This window comes from Anolis carolinensis, chromosome 2 (assembly GCF_035594765.1).
Source record: "Anolis carolinensis isolate JA03-04 chromosome 2, rAnoCar3.1.pri, whole genome shotgun sequence".
NCBI lineage: Eukaryota > Metazoa > Chordata > Lepidosauria > Squamata > Dactyloidae > Anolis > Anolis carolinensis.
The window spans coordinates 4,934,178-4,956,502 of NC_085842.1; the positions used below are offsets into that span (position 1 = coordinate 4,934,178).

At 41.7% G+C, this 22,325-nt stretch overlaps 2 protein-coding genes across 4 annotated transcripts in view; one reads left to right on the plus strand and one right to left on the minus strand.

The window, feature by feature from the left end:
- The window catches only part of LOC100553407 (deleted in malignant brain tumors 1 protein), a 126,964-nt gene that overhangs the window by 61,062 nt on the left and 43,577 nt on the right, over positions 1–22,325 (plus strand). The window contains exons 17-19 of the mRNA XM_062974299.1: positions 2,493–2,616; positions 14,444–14,531; positions 14,597–14,765. Coding sequence (XP_062830369.1) covers positions 2,493–2,616; positions 14,444–14,531; positions 14,597–14,765 — 381 coding nt within the window. The remainder of the gene's footprint in view (positions 1–2,492; positions 2,617–14,443; positions 14,532–14,596; positions 14,766–22,325) is intronic.
- LOC103281097 (zinc finger protein 420) lies at positions 6,073–21,116 on the minus strand. 3 transcript variants are annotated; one of them, XM_062972887.1, is made up of 6 exons: positions 20,806–20,941; positions 14,414–14,831; positions 13,359–13,482; positions 12,135–12,220; positions 11,153–11,279; positions 6,073–10,931 (listed from the first exon to the last, which is right to left on the minus strand). In XM_062972887.1, the coding sequence occupies exons 2-6, from the start codon at positions 14,753–14,755 to the stop codon at positions 9,097–9,099; spliced, it is 2,514 nt and encodes an 837-aa protein (XP_062828957.1). In that variant the 5' UTR covers positions 14,756–14,831; positions 20,806–20,941; the 3' UTR covers positions 6,073–9,096. The 3 variants fall into 3 exon arrangements, with proteins under 3 accessions (XP_062828957.1, XP_062828958.1, XP_062828959.1); XM_062972888.1 differs by lacking the exon at positions 20,806–20,941 and adding an exon at positions 14,920–15,502; XM_062972889.1 differs by having other exon boundaries at positions 10,549–10,931; positions 11,157–11,279; positions 20,806–21,116.

Here is a 22,325-nt window from a genome sequence, read left to right on the forward strand (position 1 = left end):
AGAACAACATTTAGACATAGAAACATACAGGTTCTATGCAACTACATTGGATTCACAAACAACCTACAGTTACATTGGCTAAGAAACAAACAAAGGGGGGGTTTTACATTTTCATTCTTCATTCACACACAACATGCATCCATCTTCATGCACACAAATATTACCATATTCTTTCTCCCTCCTTGGAGAAGCACCTGCTTAGGCCAGACCCAGCTTCCACTGCTGACTGCCAAGACATAGTTCCAAAACACCAAAACTTCAAAAAGACCATGACTTCAAAATGCACTCTTTTCTCTTCCCATGAGAAAAAGAGGCCCCAAAAAGTGAACAGAATCCTGCTTTCCCAGAGCAGATCTGCCACTCCCAAGTACACCATCTCCACTGAGCATGGCGGGTGAACAGCGTCGCTGTCTGTCACACCTTCTGGACTCTCATAAGGTCACTTATATAGCAATATTTTGCTGATGATGCTGTCCCAAAGTTGTAAATGAGTGATAGACGTCTTCCATCCTGGAATAACCTCAGTTTCCTGGACCAGATGTTGATTTCTCTTGATTGGTGTTAGCAACTCTGCCCCAAAAGTTCATCAAGTTAGCAAATGTTGACAGATGTTAACAGATGTAAACATTTCTCTTATCAGTCACAGTTCTTATCACAGTTTGCTGGGCAGATCAACTGTTTCAGGTCTCGTTAGCAGGTTTTAATTACAATTCCTGTGCAGGTAGTTAATGGTTTGCAGGCTTTACAGACTGGTGTCTTCAAATTTCTAGCTCTCTTTCACTCTTCCATTCATACCATATCATATATGCATATTTTGGTCACAAGCCTGCATCAGTTTTATCTCTTTCTGAAATGATCAGGATCATAAAATGATTGAGTTGGAAGAGACCCACAAGGCCCATCCAGTCCAACCCCCTACATGCAGCAACACACAATCAAAGCACCCCCAATGAGACCCTTTCTCTTCTATTTTTATCAGTTTATCTGTCGGGGGTGCTTTGAATGCGATTTCCTGCTTCTTGGCAGAGGGTTGGACTGGATGGCCCATGAGGTCTCTTCCAACTCTACTATTCTATATGATTCTATGACAAAAAAAAGGCATTTTCATGAGTAGAATATAATATAATAGATTAACATTTTACACATGAAATCCCCATATTGGAATTTTCTTTTATTCCAGGAAACATTTGAAGGGTTCCCAGTCCTTCTTGAATATTGAAGGATCTTTTATCTGAATATATTGTATAAAAATATTAGTTTCTGCTATTTCAGCTACTTTTACTGGCCTTCTTCCATTTTTGATGTTTTTTCTAATTTTCATGTCTGCACATACATAATTCTTGCTGCAGTTGTCATCCGGGTTAGAAGTCTTTTTATTTTTACTTTCCAGAGGCATTCCTACTCATCTAGGCTGATTGTACGTCAAATATTTTTGGCCCATTCTTGATATGTTCATCTTCTGTGTGTTTGTTTTTTTTAAACATAGATTCTGGATAGTTGTTTATTTCTTACTTATAATATTTTGTCAAAATCAATCTTTTCTTCCTCAAATCCTATGTGTATGTCCTTTTGATTTTAATGGTGGATCTGTTCCAGTTTGGAGGGCAAGTCTTCCTCTTTGTTTAGCATTTTGTAATTTTTCTTTATTCTAGATTTTTCCCTATCCAATAAACCTTATAAGTTCAACATTCCAGTTCTTGTATTCTTTTTCCTTATCATTTCCAACAAGATTTTGTCCCAAGTAGTATTATTATCTGAAAAACCATTTTTTTGTCTTCAGGGTAATATTCTTGGATCTGCCTGTATTGATACAATGAAACATTTTTTTATAAAGGGTCTTTATATCTTCTTGGGTTTTCAGAATATAGTCTCCACTTTGTTTTTTTCAAAATGTCAATTCCTGTTTTCTTAGTTCTTCTTTTTCTTTGTTATTTAGTTTTGCCGCTAATAATTTTGTTTTGTGTAAATTCATTGAGAGTCCAGCAACTAGTCCAAGTTGGCTAACCTGGTGTATTATTTTAAGAAATTTCTTCAGTGGGTCCTCCGACATTAGGATAATGTCATCTGCAAATAATTTTATTTTGGATTTTTAGCTTTTTGCTGTTATTCTGATGAAATCTTCATCTTGGTGTGATTTCCTTGCTAAGATTTCTAGTGTGAGTATAACTAATAGGGATGAGAGAGAACATCCCTGTCTCACATCTCTCTGTATTGGAAAGGTTTCTGTCATTGATTTCAATTTTAGCTTTTTGTTCTGTGTATATTGTTTGTACTCCATTATTTTTTTTGCCATGTATTGAATTAGTTAGTAGTCCCATAATGAAATTCCAATTTGGTCAATCACAGTCTTTTCAGCATTCAATAGTAAAAGTGCACCCTTTTTAAGTTTTGCATTTTGAATATGTTCAATTATGTTTAGAATTATCCTCTTACATTGCAGTCAACAGTTGAGTGATCCCTCCTTGTTTGTTTGTTTGTTCTTGTTATTGCAGCTGTTGAATCCTCTGTTGAGACCAGTGTTCATTTGGGAGTGGCTGCCTTGGTCTTCCTTGCCTTGGTGGTGATTGTGGCTGAGGCTGGATGTGGCAAGAGGAGGAGGAGGAGGAGGAGAGAGCAGCAACTTTAAGCAGCCCTCTTAACTGGCCAGTTCTAGTGATCAAGATCCATCTGCAAGTGCTGTGGAGTTATAGTCAGAAGGAATTTCATGTGAAGTCAAAGTTCAAAGGAATGTACTTTGAAATATATCTATCACATTATAATAATGTATCATTTTATACCTACATGCTACTTTTAAAAATGGTAAATGTCTTGCTTGGGATTGTGGGTTTTGTAATGTTTTTCATCTTGAGTGTTTGTTAAATGTTGCACAGTTGCAACATCTGCAAAGATTCCTGTGGGCAGAAGAGGCCTCATGTGAAGACCACTATCCAATCCAGAAGTATAACATCAGGAGAAATCTCTCTCTAGCTAAGAATGTCCCTTTTCTATTTTCTTTTTATTGCCCCAGTTGTATCCTCTCAGTTTTGCAATTGCTGGTGATCTTCTCTGGATACAACCTATCTCATATTTTTGAAGAGTCTGGAGTTTGGCTCCACAAACCCACTCATGGTTTGGATTCTGTTAGAACATATTTTGCACTTTGGCCCAGATCCGTGATTTCAACTCATGTTTTTAACACCTTATTCTGTATGTTGACCTTTTATGACTATTGTTGTTTTATTGTTGAGTGATTTGCTTTATTGTTTTGCTTGCTTTTATATTGTTATGTCTGGGCATGGCCCCATGTAAGCCGCCCCGAGTCCCTTCGGGGAGATGGGGCGGGGTATAAGAATAAAGTTATTATATTATTATTATTATTATCATCAACACAACGACGTTTTATGGCACAGCAAACAAGATAGATATGCTGGATTTCGTTTTGCAAAACCCTAAGTCGAACACTTCCCAAGTGTCTAGGACTGTGTGATGTATTTTCTGATGATGTGTGCAGATCCCAGTAGAGTGGCCTTTTGCGGTTGGCAGATGGTGATTTTGTCAATGTCTATTGTTTCCAAATGCCGGCTGAGATCTTTTGGCACGGCACCCAGTGTGCCCATCACCACCGGGACCTTATTATTATTATTATTATTATTATTATTATTATTATTATTATTATTAGTCATGTTTGTCCAGCACCATGAGACAGATATAAATATGGGACAATTCCAGTCAGATCATGAAGATGACTGCAAGATTATAATTGAGATTACCCTTTTCTTCATGATGGACGTGTGATAATGTTGACCAATGAGAGCCGGACACCACTGGGATTGCAGCCTTTTTAGACACCAAGTTGCATATTTTAATATATCGAATTTCCTAGCTAATGCAGAGTTGGCTTTTAAGAAAATGGAAGGCCTGATAAGATTTTCTAGGAAAAAAATGACAGAATGGTGAAACTAAGAGACCAAAATATGTCCATGAAAGTGAGAAAATGCCATTTCCCTGAGCTTCTAAATCTGCTAATTGAGGAACGCTCCCTCACAGATTCAGTGCCCTTCCTACCCCAAACCTTGATGAATATTGAAAACAGATTTCCTGTTAAAAGCCTTGGGAATTTGAATTTTCTAGATGTCCCAAACTTGTAAATATGAGAGACGGTTGGGCTAAGCTTGTTATTATTTCGTTACCCCTTTCCTCTTTATCCTTGCCACTATTTCACCTGCCTTTTTCTATGTTCCAACTTTGAATCTGACTAAACATTTCATATTATGCCTTTGGAGGCTCAGGAAATATTGATGTAACACATCAGACTAGCAGGTAAAGTGCAATCCAATTAGAACAGTGTGGAAACATAGGGCCATTTACACTGTAGACTTAATGCAGTTTGACATCATATTAACTGCCATGGCTCAGAGGATTGTAGTTTGGCGAGTTGTAGTTTTACAGAATTGTTTGTCTACTTTTTTGGCAGAGAAGACTAACAACTTTGTAAAACTACAGCTCACAGGATTCTAAACTGCATTAATTCTATAATGTAGTTTGCTTTAATAAGATGGTCTGGAGGGAAAGAAGGAGGAAGCTGCAATACAAGAGATGACAATGTAAATCATGGTTTCATTCCGATTGCATTTTGGAGCTATTTCTTTTCCTCCATTATTGTCATGATTTTTTTAATTGCATTGTTTTTTCACTACTGTTTGTTTGTTTTGCTTGGGGGGATTCTCCCCTGTGTTCTTCTGTGATGTAATGTTTTAAGCATTGGCCTATAACTCTGTAGATCAAGCCTCAATTTCAATTTCACATTTGGCCGTGGAAACCCACTAGGTGACCTTGGCTGAGTCTGCTGCCCTGGAGACTAGGACGTGGAACAGTGGCTTCAAACTACAGGAAAGTGGATTCCACATGAACATCAGGAAGAACTTCCTCGCTGTGAGAGAGAGATGTTCAGCAGTGGAACTCTCTGCCCCAGACTGTGGTGGAGGCTCCTTCTTTGGAGGCTTTTAAGCAGAGGCTGGATGGCCATCTTTCGGGGGTGCTTTGAATGCGATTTCCTGCTTTTTGGCAGGGGGTTGGACTGGATGGCCCATGAGGTCTCTTCCAACTCTACTATTCTATGATTCTATGATTCTACTATTCTTACCAGAGGCTGAAGGTGAAAAGGAAGGGGCTGAGGCTGTTAGGAATGGCGGGAGTTGAAGTCCAAAACACCTGGAAGGCTGGTTTGCCCATGCCTAGTATAAAGTATTAATACATATATAATGCATTGATCAGTTGGTCTGAGGGTTTCTTCTGTGGCTTGTAAATAAAAACAGTTCCAAAATTGGTTAATTTTTTTAATGGAGGGGGGTTTGTGAAACTGTCAAGGGGCTTCAAGAGTCATAAAAGTAGTCTCTGATGGCTGCATAGATTCTATGGCTTCACTTTCTGTTGGAAAAATGCCATCCTGCACTGCTTAAGTCTCTATGGTTAGATAGGAAGCCTAGAAAAGAGTTAGGGACACCTTCCCCAGTTCTATGCATGCTCTGATTAGACTTTACTATTGTTTCCTCCTTCCTGTCCTATTTAGGTCAACCCACCCTTTGATGCTTTAGAAATGTGATCTCTCCTAGGGTTGACGTAACTTCCCCAATTTGGCTTTTGGAATGTTTATGGCCCTAGAGAAGAAGCGACCCACGAGGTTTGGTCGCCATGCCATCTTCCTGCTTTGTTCCAGAGAGGACGCATTTTGTCCCCTCTTCTAGTCAAGATGTAGCTATCTAGACCTTTGTTATTTTAATCCATCTATGTGTATTAGATCAGGATAGATTAGTTAGTTAGCTCCAAACCTTTCTATCCATCCCTGGATTTCTTTTTACCTCAATAAATGCTTTTAAACTTTAAAGCTAACTTTGCGTTCCTTTGCCTTCCTGAAGACACAGAGGCCTTCCAAAACTCACACCGTGTAAGTCTCACTGCTGCATTTTACTCTGCTATTTTAATGGGAATTTACCTCATAAAGGGGGTGATTAGAGCTTAACAGCTCATCAATTCCCAACACTTTCCCCACCCATGCTGTACTGCAACGCCCATCAACTGTAGTCAACACAATGGTGAAAGATCATGTGAATTTATTCATCTTAATACATCTTCTCCCACCACATTAAAAAAATCAATTCATCATTACATACAGATTTTACAAAAAGACTACTAAAGTCATCATACAAACCAAATCAAAACATCATCACATTAGTCAATAAAGAGTACAGGTTGAGTATCCCTTACATAAAATACTTGGCATCAGAAGGGTTTTGGATTTCATTTTTTCCCTGATTTTATAACACCTGTATTTGCATATACATAAAATATAATACTGTACACGAGATCTCTGGTGACCTTGTGAATGAACAAACAGGAGTGAAGGGCAGGACTGAAGTAATAAAAAGAAGTAAAAAGAAGTGGAGGCTGGAATGAGGAGAAAATGGGGATGACACGAGTGCAGGGAGAATGCGTAGAGGACACGTACCGATCAACCCCTCTCTTCCTCCTGCTTGAGAATGTCCCTTGAGTGGCTGGGGACAGAGGATACCCAGACCAACCTACTACCATGCCTGGTCTCAGCAGACCACAGAGAAGAAACTCTCCAGAGCAGAAACAAAGGCAGTGGCAGCAATTCCTTTCAGGGTTTGATGTTTCAATTGCAGCTGTGGCAATGGAGCCCCTGGTGGCACAGTAGGTTGTGCCAGCAAGACTACCGACTTGAAGGTTGGGTTGCTGACCTGAAGGTTGCTGGTTCGAACCCAACCTGGGGAGAGCGCAGATGAGTTCCCTTTATCACAGTGGTTCTCAACTTGGTGTCTCCAGATGTTTTTGGCCTTCAACTCCCATAAATCCTAACAACTGGTAAACTGACTGGGATATCTGGGAGTTGTAGGCCAAAAACATCTGGGGATTGCAGGTTGAGAACCACTGCTCTATCAGCTCCAGCTCCATGTGGGGATATGAGAGAACACAGGCAAGAGGCCACTGTAGCTAGAAATGTAATCCAATAATATGAACTATACAACAGTAATTAAACCAAAATATAATCCATGTGTTACCAACACACATACATACATAGAAAGTAAAACTCTATATTCAGAGTTTGTGAGTCCAATGCCCACCAGAGTTCATGTTCCACATGGAGGACTGTATAAGTCACTAATTGTGAGTCCAAATTTAAACGTCCAAGTAAGTGAATCCTTTTATGAAATCCAATGTTTTAAACAAGTCCAAGGTTAGTCACCATCCACGACCGGTTTCGACTGTGTAGTCTTCCTCAGGTGGTGGTTATGCAGGTATGGAGAACCTAGTCAATTCCGTTCTTCAAGTATTTAATTTCAATGTGTCATTATCAATGACAGAGTGGACATAACTCTCCTACATAAACTCTCCTACAGAGGTAGGAGAGTTTGCTACTGGTTTGATTCCTTACCTAACCACCAATTACTGTTGTATAGTTCATATTATTGGATTACATTTCTAGCTATAGTGGCCTCTTGCCTGTGCATTTCAGGGAATCCTTTCTTTGTATGGGATATGATAGAAGTCTTCCACAAGGATGGTAAAAACATCTGAGTGGCCCCTGGGCAACATCCTTGCAGATGGCCAATTCTTACATATCAGAAGCAACTTGCAGTTTCTTGAGTTGCTCCTGACACACACAAAAAATAACAAAGTGGAGACCCCTCAACTGCGCCTACTCCTCTTTGGCGCTGGTAGCTTCTTCTTTCTTCTCGTCATCCATCTCCAAACTTTGTCCCATCATCTTTGCATATCTGTCAGGAAAGTCCAGAAAGTGGAGAGCCAAGAACTCAGATTTCAGGTTCCTCTTCCTCCTCCTCTTTGGCGTGTTGGCCTCACCTTTGCTTTCACCTGTTTCTGATGCACAGAAAGGCTCACACAGTCTTCCCCAGTGTGTGTTTCATGTAAATGGGAAACTGGTAGCAAAAGAAAATTGTAGTGGGATTCAGATTTCCAGATCGAGTTGGCTCAATCTGCACAACAGTTTAAAAGGCCACTTTGAAGAGATGTGTCTACACATCCTACATAAGTGAAGTGAAAGTAAGACCTGATTCCAATTTTGAAGTTCAACCCAGATCTAAATTTTCAAATGGGTCAATTCTAGGTGAATTTTTTTAATGTCAGCAGTAATATGAATTATAACTAAATCTGTTGTCGAAGGCTTTCATGGCCAGGATCACAGGATTGTTGTATGTTTTCCAGGCTGTACGGCCATGTTCCAGAAGTATTCTCTCCTGACATTTCACCCACATCTACGGCAGGCATCCTCAGAGGTTGTGAGGTATGGAGAAACTAAGTAAGGAAGGTTTATATATCTGTGGAAATTCCTGGGTGGGGGGAAAGAGCTCTTGTCTGTTGGAGGCCAGTGTGAATGTTGTAATTAATCACCTTGATTAGCATTAAATGGCCTTCCCAGCCTCACATCCTGGCCTGGGGAGATCCTTTGTTCAGCTACCAGAAGCTAAGCACATATATGGTATTTCTTTCATTCAAAGATGCATATTTCGCCCATAGAAATACCTCTAAAATAGGTGTGTCTTAGATTTATGGGTGCTTTTGTATATATAAATACAGTAGAGTCTCACTTATCCAACACTCGCTTATCCAACATTCTGGATTATCCAACGCATTTTTGTAGTCAATGTTTTCAATATATCATGATATTTTGGTGCTAAATTCATAAATACAGTAATTACTACATAGCATTACTGCGTATTGAACTACTTTTTCTGTCAAATTTGTTGTCTAACATAATGTTTTGGTGCTTAATTTGTAAAATCATAACCTAATTTGATGTTTAATAGGCTTTTCCTTAATGCCTCCTTATTATCCAACATATTCGCTTATCCAACATTCTGCCGGCCCGTTTATGTTGGATAAGTGAGACTCTACTGTATCACATTTGTCAATTGCTGCTACTGAAATTAATGTGCATCTTACAATCAGTGTCATCTCAGAATTTTTCAACAATGATATGGCAGGGGGTTGGTCAAGATGGTCCATGTGGTCACTTCCAACTCTATGATTCTATGATGAATTCCTTCCTTGGCCAGAAGATCTTTTTGTAGTGACCCCTTATACAGTTTCATTCCAGTGTGATTTCTTCTTATGCAAGGAAAGTTGAGAACTGCATCGGAAACTGTTTCCACACTTGAAGCATTTGTATGGTTTTTCCCCGGTGTGGATTCTTTGGTGAGAATTAAGGCTCATTCTGCGACTGAATCTCTTCCCACAGTCAAAGCATTTATATGGCTTCTCGCTAGTGTGAATTATCTCATGCGAGTAAAGGTCTGAACTGCTTCTGAATCTCTTTCCACACTCAAAACATCTGTACGGTTTCTCTTCCGTGTGGATTCGGCAATGCCTTGCAAGGTTTCGGCTGTCCGCAAAGCTCCTTCCACACTCAGGACATGTATAAGGTTTCTCCCCGGTGTGGATTCTGTTGTGTTTTGTCAGGGCCCAGCTGTCACTGAAGCTCTTTCCACACTCTGTGCACTGGAATGGTTTCTCCCCTGTGTGAGTTCTCTGATGTAAAAGAAGTTTTGAATTGCAGGGGAAGGGCTTTCCGCATTCAAAGCATTTATATGGGTTCTTCTCTGCGTGGATCCTTTTGTGAGAATTAAGGCTCATGCTGTGACCGAATCTCTTCCCACACTCAGAGCATTGATAGGGCTTCTCACCGGTGTGAATTCTTTCATGTGAGTAAAGCTCTGAACTGTTTCTGAAACTCTTCCCACACTCAAGGCAGCTATAAGGTTTCTCTTGTGTGTGGATTCGACAATGTCTTGCAAGGTTTCGGCTGTCGGAGAAGCTTCTTCCGCACTCAGAGCATTTATAGGGTTTCTCTCCCGTGTGGATTCTGTTGTGTTTCGTAAGAGCCGAGCCGTCACTGAAACTTTTCCCACACTCGGTGCACTGAAATGGTTTCTCCCCAGTGTGAGTTCTTTGATGTAAAAGGAGTTTTGAATTGCAGGTGAAGGGCTTTCCGCATTCCAAGCATTTGTACGGATTCTCATTGACATGGATCCTCTTGTGAGAGTTCAGTTGAGCATTGCACCTGAAACTTGTGCCACACTCGGAGCATCTGTAAGGCATCTCTCCCGTGTGAATTTTTTGATGCAAACTAAGTGCCGAACTGCAACTGAAGCTCTTTGTACACTCAGAACACTTGTACAACTTTGTTCCAGTATGGATCCTTTGATGAGAAGCAAGGCCAGTGTAGTGAGTGAATGTCTTCTCACACTGAGGGCATTTATAGGGCTTTTCTCCAGTGTGAGTCCTTTGATGGGAGCGCAGCTCTGAACTGCACCTGAAACCCCTTCCACATTCAGAGCAGGAAAATGGCTTTTCTTTCCTATGGATTCTGCGATGCCGTGTGAGATTTGTGCTCTCGCTGAAACTTCTTCCACAATCTGGGCATGTGTATGGTTTCTCCCCGGTGTGGACCCGCATATGTTTTCGAACTGTTGACCCATAAGTGAATCTCTTTCCACATTCCAGGCACTGATACGGTTTCTCTCCTGTGTGGATTCTTTTATGCAAACTGAGTTTTGAACTGCAAGTGAAGGCCTTGCCACATTCCAAGCATTTAAATGGATTGTCTTCCGTGTGGATTATTTTGTGTGATATGAGCTGAGTGGAATACCTGAAACGCATCCCACAATCTAAGCATTTATATGGTTTCTCCCCCCTCTGGATCCTAGGGTGTGTACCAAGAATTGCTCTGGTTGTATTTGGATACTGAAGAAAGATGTTCCTTTTTTCTCCAGGTTTAACATCGTGAGGCTCTCCGAGCACGGTGCAATTATCAAATTCAACCCCTTCGGAAGCAATGGATTCCTTTCTCCTCTTCTCTTTGGCTTCTGTTTTCTTTCTTTCCTGATTGGTTTTCTCATTGTTTCTCCAATCTCCTATTGGAAAAGAGAGAAAAAGAGAAAGACCTGATGGCAGAGAAAGGCAGCATATACATGAAAAAGAGAAAGGTAGCAAATACTCTAAGCTTCCAAGACCTGAGCAGGGTTGTCAGTACCAAGGGGACTTGACAGTCTCTCATACATCTTTTAGTCAAAGCCAAATGGGTGGCAAATAAAGCCAACAACATTAATTAGTCAGAGAAAAGACAAAGCCTTACCTACAGAAATCAGATTCTTTGAATTTTCCTCCATCACTTGTCTGTGCAACGTCTTCTGGTCAGGAGACAGAAGAGCCCATTCCTCCTCTGTGAAGCGCACAGCCACCTCTTCAAAGGACACGAGATCCTGAAAAGAGAAGACAAGAAGAATTAGCTGGGGAGCCAGGGAAAGATAAAATGTTTATCTCAAAGAAATAAAAGTAATTTGAATTTTACACACTGCAGGGTTATGTGTTTTCTGGGCTGTATGGCCATGTTCCAGAAGTATTCTCTCCTGACGTTTCGCACACATCTATGGCAGGCATCCTCAGAGGTTGTGAGGTATATACGTCAGGAGAGAATACTTCTGGAACATGGCCATACAACCTGGAAAACACACAACATCCCTGTGATCCTGGCCATGAAAGCCTTCGACAACACATCTTTACACACTTATTTGCTACCTGCCAAAAATGTAGCAATGGTCACAATTTATTCAGTGTCCCCTCCTGACATCGCCATTGTCTCAGCACTACAAGAGGGTTTCATGAGACCAGTCATTTTTATTGCAATGGTGTAGTAATGGTGAGACTGCAGACCGTATTTTAGTTCTTGGGGATCACTGGTGGTCCACGGACCACAGGTTGGGAACCACTGCTTTAGATCCTCCAAGTGTGGTCAATTTTGAGAGGAATTCAATAGAGTGTTCCACTGCAGGATCTAAAGTAGAGGTGTCAAATTATTATCTTCCTTATTTTGGGACTCCCAACTCCTTGAAGCCCTTACTATCTTGTCCAATGATCAGAAATTCTGAGAGCCGAAGTTAAAAACTGCTGAAGAACCATGAGTTTGACACCATGGACATAGAGGCTCCTAGAGAGAACATTTTAATCAAATCTGCAAAACCCAAACCTACAAATGTGGAGAGCCAACTAGACATGTGAAATGTCTAGATGTCTATCTGCAGGATTCAAAGCTGGCTTTACAGAAAGGTTACTCTTACCTGATTTGACAGCCACACAGCAAGTGATTGCATTCCATCATGAAGAGGAGCGGGCCTGATGTGAATTGGCTGGGTCATCCCTCCACCTACAAAGAAGATCACAGAAAAAGGAGAACATATTTCACCTAGTTAAAATGAAGAAGTTGAATCTGGGGGCTCCAATGAATCTGCTTCAGGCTTTAATCTCAACTTTAATGCTATTTGTCAGAGCGCGCGGTTTGGATAAGCACACACGTAGCGGAAGATCAACGAAGAATCACTGGCACCATTAAGAGGCTGAAGCCTGTTTGGCTTTCTATAAAAGATTTACTAACAAACGGAAAACTCTCAAGATGATATATACAGACTGAGTGCAGCGAGGCAGAGAGCAGAGGGAAGAGGGGAGAACAGATAACACAGGGAGCTATTTATAACCTACTCTGCTGTCTGATGCAATACACAGTTAACTCTTTACACACTCGCATAGTGGACAGCAGACAGTGCATGATGCAATCTCCAGCTCACATTGCACCATTATAACCCAATTACATTTAAACAACTCTATATACAATCATTCCCACTTCAACACTATTTCCACTAAAATAGGTTAGCAACATATGTCTAGGATAGGCCTTGGAAATTGCTTTCATGTCCTTCCTGGTTTTTAAAAAGCCTCTCTTGTGTCTAAAATGATACAGATGACCCCCAAAACATGCCAGAATTGCTCCCCATAACTCACCAAGGGCATTTGAGGTCTTTGGGGGGCAAAAGAATTTAACCCTAACTTTTTTGAGAAAACCTCCTGTTTTAAAGGATCAGAATGACCAAGTGGTTGAGAACCACTTCTATAAATCCTTAAAATATCCTCAATATTTCATGCCAAAATTATACGAGAGATGGATGAGTTTTTTACCCAGAGATAAAAACTGGAACACGTGACCATTAATCCCTACCTAATTAATCAGCCCCAGAGGGTTTTTAATAATCTATCCTGTATTTATTATGATTTTACCATTTATGTGTTTTAAATGCAATTTTTTTATCCTGTATTTTTGTTTTAATTGATATATTGTATTACTGTTTTATCTTTTTATAGTGTGATTTGTGTTATGTTGCCTATATTTTGTCCTATGTTGTTTGGGCCTCTGCCCCATGTAAGCCGCCCCGAGTCCCTGCAGGGAGATGGTGGTGGGGAATAAATAAAGTTTTTATTATTATTATTATTATTATTATTATTATTATTACCTGATGGAGTGGCTGTTCCATCCTTCTTGTGTTGGTTCTCCATGAACAATGACTCCTGTGTGGAATCCATCACAGTCATCGCTCTCTTGTGAAAAACTCCCGCCAACTTCATTTGTTCCTCCCCCTGAAATAGTATCATGAAAAAGAAGAGAAGGCATTAAGATTTATGGATTTATTATTTACATGTACAGTAAAGTCTCACTTATCCAACACTCACTTATCCAATGTTCTGGATTATCCAACGCATTTTTGTAGTCAATGTTTTCAATACATGGTGACATTTTGGTGCTAAATTCGTAAATACAGTAATTACTACATAGCATTACTGCATATTGAACTACTTTTTCTGTCAAATTTGTTGTATAACAAGATGTTTTGGTGCTTAATTTGTAAAATCATAACTTAATTTGATGTTTAACAGGCTTTTCCTTAATCCCTCCTTATTATCCAACTGTGGCACAGGCTGGAGAGCAGCTGCAATGAATCACTCTGACCAGGAGGTCATGAGTTCGAGGCCCGCTCAGAGCCTGTGTTTGTCTTGTCTTTGTTCTATGTTAAAAGGCATTGAATGTTAGCCTCTATGTGTAATGTGATCCGCCCTGAGTCCCCTTCGGGGTGAGAAGGGTGGAATATAAATGCTGTAAATAAATAAATATTCGTTTAGCCAATGTTTTGCCGGCCCGTTTATGTTGGATAAGTGAGACTCTACTGTATTAACTTAAATTTATACCTGGCCTCTCTCTTACTTTGGGCCTCACAACAAAGTTTAAAAAACCATCCATTCTTATCATAAAAAAGAGTTAAAATGTTAAGCAAACTATATTAAGAACACTGTCTCTATAAAACAGTGATTGTCAACCTGTGAGTCCCCAGATGTTTTGGCCTTCAACTTTCAGAAATCCTAACAGTTGGTAAACTGGCTGGGGTTTCTGGGAGTTGTAGGCCAAAACACCTGGGGACCCATAGGTTGAGAACCACTGCTATAAAAGATACATGGATAACCAGCCTGATGTAGATGCACCCTTGGAAATAGTGACATTAAAACATCTTCTCACCTGCTTCTTCTCCTCCTCCATCTGGCTCAGGAGGAATCCTTCAGCTATGGCCACGGCCTGGGAGCTGGTCTCTGCCCCACATTCCCTGACCCAGCTCTCCATCTCCGGAGGCAAGATGGTCAAGAACTGCTCCAGGACCACCAGGTCCAACACTTGAGCCTTTGTGTTCTTTTCTGGTTCCAGCCACTGTTGGCAAAGGTGGTGGAGCTGGTTGCGAAGTTCTCGAGGGCTCTGGGCATCTTTGTAGCAAAATTCCCTGAAGCGCCGGCGCTGTGCCTCTGGGTTGGTGTTGACTTGAGGGTCTCCTTCAGCCGCCGGGCAGAAGGAAATCTGCTTGCCCATGATGGTTCTGGTATTTATGAGTGATGCAGAGATGTTTTTTTTCTTCTCACAATTTCAACCTAGAGTTTGCAAAGTCCTACAAAACCAAGCAGATAGTATTTTGAGCTAAGTATTATACTGGGGATGAGTTCAAAGGCAAGGGGGAATGGTTTCCTCACACCCACCTATTATGATAGAAATGAGTTTCCTATTGGCAGGGTTGTCAATCTTGGAGACCTCTAGATGTTGAACCGCAGTACCCAGCATGCCTCACCACTTACTATAGTAGCTTGGGATGCTGGGAGCAGCAGCCTAAGAATATCTGGAGGTTTTGTTGACTTCCGTCCTGTCTCCAAGGAGAGGTGGATGGATGCTAAGAAAGAAACCAGGCATGGAAACGCATTTGACCCGATCCCTCCTCCCACGGCTACTTCTCAATTCCTGTCTCACTTCTCAATCTTCTTTACATGCATTCTTTAACAGATCCTCACATGGTCAGAAATTGGTTTCTATGGAAATAAAACTATATACTGCAGGCGATCCCTCATGGCTGAGTATGATTGTCTTCCAAGGGTAGAGTCTTGGCGCTGGGCCCATAAGTGACTGTAGAGAACTATTCTGGATCTGCATGGTATTTTGCAAAGAGGGATAATATCTTCTTTGGATAGCAGGTCCCAGTATCCCCAGCCAGCACAGCTTGATAACTGTTCTCCATTGATGACAATGATGATGATGATGATGATGATTATTATTATGGTGATACCAACAATATAAACAATAACAATCACAATAATAATAATAATAATAATAATAATAATAATAATAATAATAATAATAATAACTTAATTTTTATACCCCGCCCCATCTCACCGAAGGGACTCGGGGCGGCTTACATGGGGCCTTGCCCGATACAACAAACAAATACCAATAACAAAGCAAAAGCACAATTAACCCAATAAAAACATCAACATCAGTAAAAACAATCATTAAAATCAGCAAGAAGCATACAATGTTAAAAACTGGAGACTATCATAAATCCCGGGCAAAGTGCAGAATGTGTCGAAATGGGGAAAGGTCGTTTCACAGTTGAAATGGACAATAAAATGCGGTATAACAATGGCAACATATCAAGAGTGGGGCTATTATGGAATGGGCAGATGGAACAATCCAACAACAATTAAACGTCAAAGGCCTTTTGGACATCAAGCTGTTTGAGGGATTCTGGAGAATGTTGTTGAAATAAGTTATATTAGTTGGTGCTTGGGAGATCCTGGGAATTGTAGTCGAAAAAGACACAGGGCTAGTCAGCTAGGAGCTGCTTGGAGTTGATGTCCCAAAAAGTAAACACACTGGCTGGGGATGCTGGGAATTACTTTTTGAGCTAGCAAATACTAAGATCTGAAACACAAAAAGCAACGAGGTTGTCGGCAGGATTCTCAGAATTGTAGTTCAAAAAGCAACCATTCTGGCTCAGGGGAATTCTTGGAGTTGTAATCCAAAAAGAAAGCACACAATTTTAGTAAAAGAAAAACACACCTGGATATTGGGTTGATGCATAAAAGCTAGCATGTAGTGGTTTGACTAAAACTCAGGAGAGCAGAGTTCGAATCTCCCCTGCACCATGGAAACTCACAATAGCAAATTATTTATTTATTTATTTACAGTATTTATATTCCGCCCTTCTTTCTCACCCCGAAGGGGACTCAGGGCGGATTACAATGAACACATATATGGCAAACATTCAGTGCCAACAGACAAACAACATACATTAGACAGACTCAGAGGCATTTTTAACATTTTTCCAGCTTCACGATTCCGGCCACAGGGGGAGCTGTTGCTTCACCGTCCAGAAGTGGCTGTACTTCCTCATTCCTTTCCTCGTGTTTTGCTGGCAGTTTTATGGTGTTGTAAATTAGCCTCCCGCATAAAGCGTCCCTAAATTTCCCTAATTGACAGGTGCAACTGTCTTTCGGAGCTGCATAGGTCAACAGCAAGCCGGGGCTATTAATGGTTGGAGGCTTAACCCGACCCGGGCTTCGAACTCATGACCACTTGGTCAGTAGTGATTTATAGCAGCTGGTTACTAGCCAGCTGCACCACAGCCCGGCCCCACTCTCCGCCTTAGAGGAAGGTAATGGCACACCTCTTTTGAACCAACTTTGCCAAAAGGAAATCCCTTAAGGTCACCCTATGTTGAGAACCACTTGAATGTACACAACAAAAACAATTTGATGTGGAAGCATTAAAAACCAAATAAATTACAGAAGGTTGGGGAGGGTGATAGTAGAAGCGGCTGTCCAAAACAAAACAAAAAAGCACACTAACTTCTCTGGGGGAAATGCTTGCCCAACTTTGGTCTCCAGGAATTGTGGACTCCAATTCCCAGAAGCCCAGGCAACCTTGTGTAATGGCCAGGAATTCCAGGAACAAACAGGTCCACAAACAGGGGGACCAAGAGGAGAAGATGGAGGAGGGGGGTAAATGGTATTTCTTACTCACTTGTTCCTAAACCTGGAGTTGGAATACAAAGAAGATCTATCTACCAGGTTGCCAACTAGGGTGCCTTTCAGGGAGCAAACAACTCCTCTGTTACGGTAGCTCAACTGGCTGCTAGTCTGCTTCCGGGCAAAATACAAAGTGCTGGTTATCTATATATATAAAAGAGTGATGGCATCAGGGCAGCGGACAAAACAACAAAACTACAGGCCCCCCAACCTCGAAATTTGACAACACAACCCATCATCCATGCCTCTAGGTTGATACAACAAAAAGAAAAATAAAGTCCTAATTACAGGGAGAGGAATAATAGTTTTTATCCAATTGCTGCCAGTTTGAAGGCTAAGCTCTGTCCACTTGGTCTCCTAGCAACCTACTCAGTCCAGGGGACAAGCACAGTTAGGCCTCACTTAGGCCTCTTCCACAGATTATCAGATTTGAACTGGATTATATGGCAGTGTAGACTCAAGGCCCTTCCACACAGCTATATAACCCATTTAGAATCTTATATTATCTGCTTTGAACTGGATTATCTTGACTCCACACTGCCATATAATCCACTTCAGTGTGCATACTAAACATAAAGACAACCATACAACAGACATTCAATACCACCACTACCTCAACAATTTCTCACCAACACCACCAGACAACGCCATAGCAATGCGTGGCCGGGCACAGCTAGTTACCTATAAAGCCCTAAACCAGTGTTTCTCAATCTGGGGGGCAGTGAGGGGGGGGGGGGAACAGAGGGGTTACCAAAGGCCATCAGAATACAGATATTTCTGATGGTCTTAGTTTGATCCAGATCCATCATTGTTTGAATCCACAGTGCTTTCTGGATATAGGTGAACTACAACTCCAAAACACAAGGTCAATACCCACCAAACCCTGTTGGTCATGGGAGCTCTGTGTGCCAAGTTTGGTTCAATTCCATCATTGGTGGAGTTCAGAATGCTCTTTGATTGTAGGTGAACTACAATTCCCAAATGACAAAATCAATCCCTTCCCTAACCCCAGCAATATTCAGAGTACCGGAGCGGTACCTATTGATCTACTCACATTTGCATGTTTCCGAACTGCTAGGTTGGCAGAAGCTGGGGCTAACAGTGGGCGCTCACTCTGCTCCTGGAATTTGAACCTGGGACCTTTCGGTCCGCAAGTTCAGCAGCTCAGCGCTTTAACACACTGTGCCACCAGGGGCCTCCATCATTACATTGCTGGGAGTAAAATTCCAACACCAACTCCGTTCAGGGCTGGCAGGCCAGGATTGGCTTGCAACCTTTTAATACATTGTTGCCTTGAGTGAGTCACACTCTTTCAGCTTCAGAGGAAGGCAGGGTTATTTTGTTATGGCCTTCCTCTTCCCCTTTAATAATAAACCTTGGAGACATTGAATTGCACACACAAAAACGCACATTAATGCAGCAGGACACCACTTTAACTGCCATGGCTCAATGCTATGAAAATCCTCAGAGCTGCAGTTTGGCGAAGCCTGTCCAAAAGTGTGTTGTCAAAGGCTTTCACAGCCAGGAACACAGGGTTGTTGTATGTTTTCCGGGCTGTGTGGCCATGTTCCAGAAGCATTCTCTCCTGACGTTTCACCCACATCTGTGGCAGGCATCCTCAGAGGTTGTGAGGTATAGTCTGCAGTGCCTTTCATGTTTCTTATACCTTCCAACCGGTATTTAAAAAACTCCAAAATCAGAACAGTAAATAAGAAGCAACACTCTGAAAACAGAGGAGTCCCAGACATGAATCAATCAGCGGCAGCTAACGACTCTGAACAAAGGATTCCCCCAGGCAGGAAGAAGCCAGGAGATGTAGCTATTCAATGTTAATTTAGGTAATTAACTACAACATTCACACTGGCCTCCAATTGACAAAGAATTCTTCTCTCACCCTGGACTTCCCACAGATAGAGCCTCACTTATCCAACATAAACGGGCCGGCAGAATGTTGGATAAGCGAATATGTTGGATGATAAGGAGGCATTAAGGAAAAGCCTATTAAACATCAAATTAGGTTATGATTTTACAAATGAAGCACGAAAACATCATGTTAGACAACAAATTTGGCAGAAAAAGTAGTTCAACACGCAGTAATGCTATGTTGTAATTACTGTATTTATGAATTTAGCACCAAAATATCACGATATATTGAAAACATTGACTCCAAAAATGCGTTGGATAATCCAGAACGTTGGATAAGCGAGTGTTGGATAAGTGAGACTCTACTGTATTTAAAATCTCCAAAATCAGAACAGTAAATAAGAAGCAACACTCTGAAAACAGAGGAGTTCCAGACATGAATCAACCAGGGGCAGCTAACGACTCTGAATGAAGGATTCCCCCAGGCAGGAAGAAGCCAGGAGATGAAGCTATTCAATGCTAATAAAGGTGATTAACTACAACATTCACATTGGCCTCGAAATGACAAAGAGTTCTTCTCTCACCCTGGACTTTCCACAGATACAGTAGAGTCTCACTTATCCAACGTTCTGGATTATCCAACGCATTTTTGTAGTCAATGTTTTCAATACATTGTGATATTTTGGTGCTAAATTCGTAAATACAGTAATTACTACATAGCATGACTGCGTATTGAACTACTTTTTCTGTCAAATTTGTTGTCTAACATGATGTTTTGGTGTTTCATTTGTAAAACCATAACCTAATTTGATGTTTAATAGGCTTTTCCTTAATCCCTCCTTATTATCCAAGATATTTGCTTTTCCAACGTTCTGCCGGCCCGTTTATGTTGGATAAGTGAGACTCTACTGTATATATAAACCTTCCTTGCTTAGTTTCTCCATATACCTCACAACCTCTGAGGATGCCTGCCATAGATGTGGGCGAAACGTCAGGAGGGAATACTTCTGGAACATGGCCAGACAGCCCGGAAAACAGACAACAACCCTGTCCAAAAGTGCTGACACGTCACTAAGGACATTCTGTCAGTCCAAGGGGTGTCAAGCTGTGTTTATTCTGCAGTGTGGATGCACCCAAGGAGGAGCAAAGGAGGGTGACATCAAAGGGGGGAGAAAATCACATGCTTTGTCCTAAACGAGGGGTGGACTTTGACCATTTCCGGCCTCCAAATGCCCTCCTTCTAACCAACTAGCCAACCAATCCAGCAAGGTGTTGTCGAAGGCTTTCATGGCCGGGATCACAGGGTTGTTGTATGTCTTTCGGGCTGTGTGGCCATGTTCCAGAAGCATTCTCTCCTGACGTTTCGCCCACATCTGTGGCAGGCATTCTCAGAGGTTGTGAGGTAGGGAGAAACTGAGTAAGGAAAGGGTTAGAGCAAGGCCTTCCTCACTTCTTTCCACTAAGTTCCAATACCAATCCCTTCCCAAAGGCTTTCCTTCTCCCCTGTTGTTCAACCCAGGTGCATTTGGATGCTTTCTGGTCCGTTTTTCTTCTTTTTTTGGAAAGATAGTGCAAAGCTTAGCAAAGGGATCTACTTGGTTGCTAGATCCCCTCCCAAGGAGACCCCTTTGCTCCCTCCCCTTCCTCTGCCTTGTTTTCTGCAGCCTTCCAAGCCCTTGCCAGCAAGTCTCTTTGGCTACTAACCTTGCAAGCCCAGCTGGCTGCTCTCCTTGGGGGACACTGGGAATTGCAGTCCTAAGGAGGAGGCTCTTCCGCAGCCACAGCTCCCACCTTCTTCCTGGGAAGCTGAAGATCCGCCCACTGGGTTTTTTTTTAACCCTTCCATCGCTGTCCTTGGTCAGCAGAAGAGAGCAGGCAGGAAACTCATGTCTTCTTTTCTCTGTATCCCGAATGGACATGGATAGGTAGTTAATTCACACCAAGACATCTCCGTGATTGTTGTGTGTTTTCCGGGCTGTCTGGCCATGTTCCAGAAGCATTCTCTCCTGACGTTTCGCCCACATCTATGGCAGGCATCCTCAGAGGTTGTGAGGTCTATTGGAAACAAAAAAACTAAGCAAGGAAAGTTTATATATCTGTGGAAGGTCCAGGGTGGGAGAAGGAGCGCTTGCCTGTTGGAGACCAGTGTGAATGTTGTAATTAATCACCTTAATTAGCATTTAGAGGAGGACAACTGTTAAGATTTAACTTTATACTTGCAGAGTCTCAGCGCCTTCCAGTAGCTTACACCTGCTCAGTACTTTCAGTCTTCCAGTCTGTTTCCATAGTAGACACTTGAGCACATGCCCGGCCATTGTCAGTTTTTACTACTGTCTTTTCCCCAGTCTAGATGATATTACAGTGTCAAGGACAGAACGCCACCAGATAAAGTTCAACACAGTTTATTAAAGTTACAGAACTAAAAAGTGCCCGTGTGAAACAAAGGACTAGGCAAACACTTGCCTTCAGTGTAAAAATACACAAAAAAGACTCCGCTGATACTAAAAGCGGTACAAAAGATAAACCGGATTAAACAGGAGTTTAATCCGGGTTAAACAGAAAATGCTTACTTCAGCCTGGCAATTAGAACAAACAAAAGCTGATAAACAAAGATTCAAAGAAACATAAAAAGCTGGCAGCAGATTCCTCTCTGCTACTTCGAAAGCTGCCAATGAGTAACTAAGATTGTTACTCCTCCGTGCAACAAACAGAATCCGGATCCAGGCGCTTCAATCAGGGTAGCCACGGTCAGCAGGGTCCCAGTCCGGTCCGAGGTCGAAAGCCAGGTACAGATGTCTTCGGTTCACCAATTCCACCGAAAGCCACAGAAAGGGTAGTCCGAGGTCGTAGTCAGTCAGTCAGGCCAACGTCAATCCAGAATAGGCAATTAATGTCCGTCAAGAAGACGACGGAGGTCCAAGCTAATAAGATTAAACACAGGTTGCACAACAAAAGCCCACACAGTTCCTCCCGCCGTCTATGCCCAGTGTCCTTGGTAACTTACGTATTCAGCAAACGAAACACACCCGTCTTCAGGAAATTCCCAACAAGAGCCCAAGCGTTCGTCCAGATTACCTTGCCCAACGCAATTAGCCCTGGATTTAAGACCCCATTTTATGCCAGTTTACAACTCCTCATCGCTATCAGCTGTTACCCTAATTCCAGGCGCCTCATCATCATCATCCTCATCAGAGCTAAAACATCTTTGACTACGCCCCACAGCA

Coding starts and splice junctions, on each gene's coding strand:
- LOC103281097 (XM_062972887.1), bottom strand. CDS start 14,755: ATGGGCAAGCAGATTTCCTTCTGCCCGGCGGCTGAAGGAGACCCTCAA. Junction 13,483..14,413: donor TGGAGGAGGAGAAGAAGCAG/GTGAGAAGATGT, acceptor ATACTATTTCAG/GGGGAGGAACAAATGAAGTT. Junction 10,932..11,152: donor AAAGAATCTGATTTCTGTAG/GTAAGGCTTTGT, acceptor CTTTTCCAATAG/GAGATTGGAGAAACAATGAG.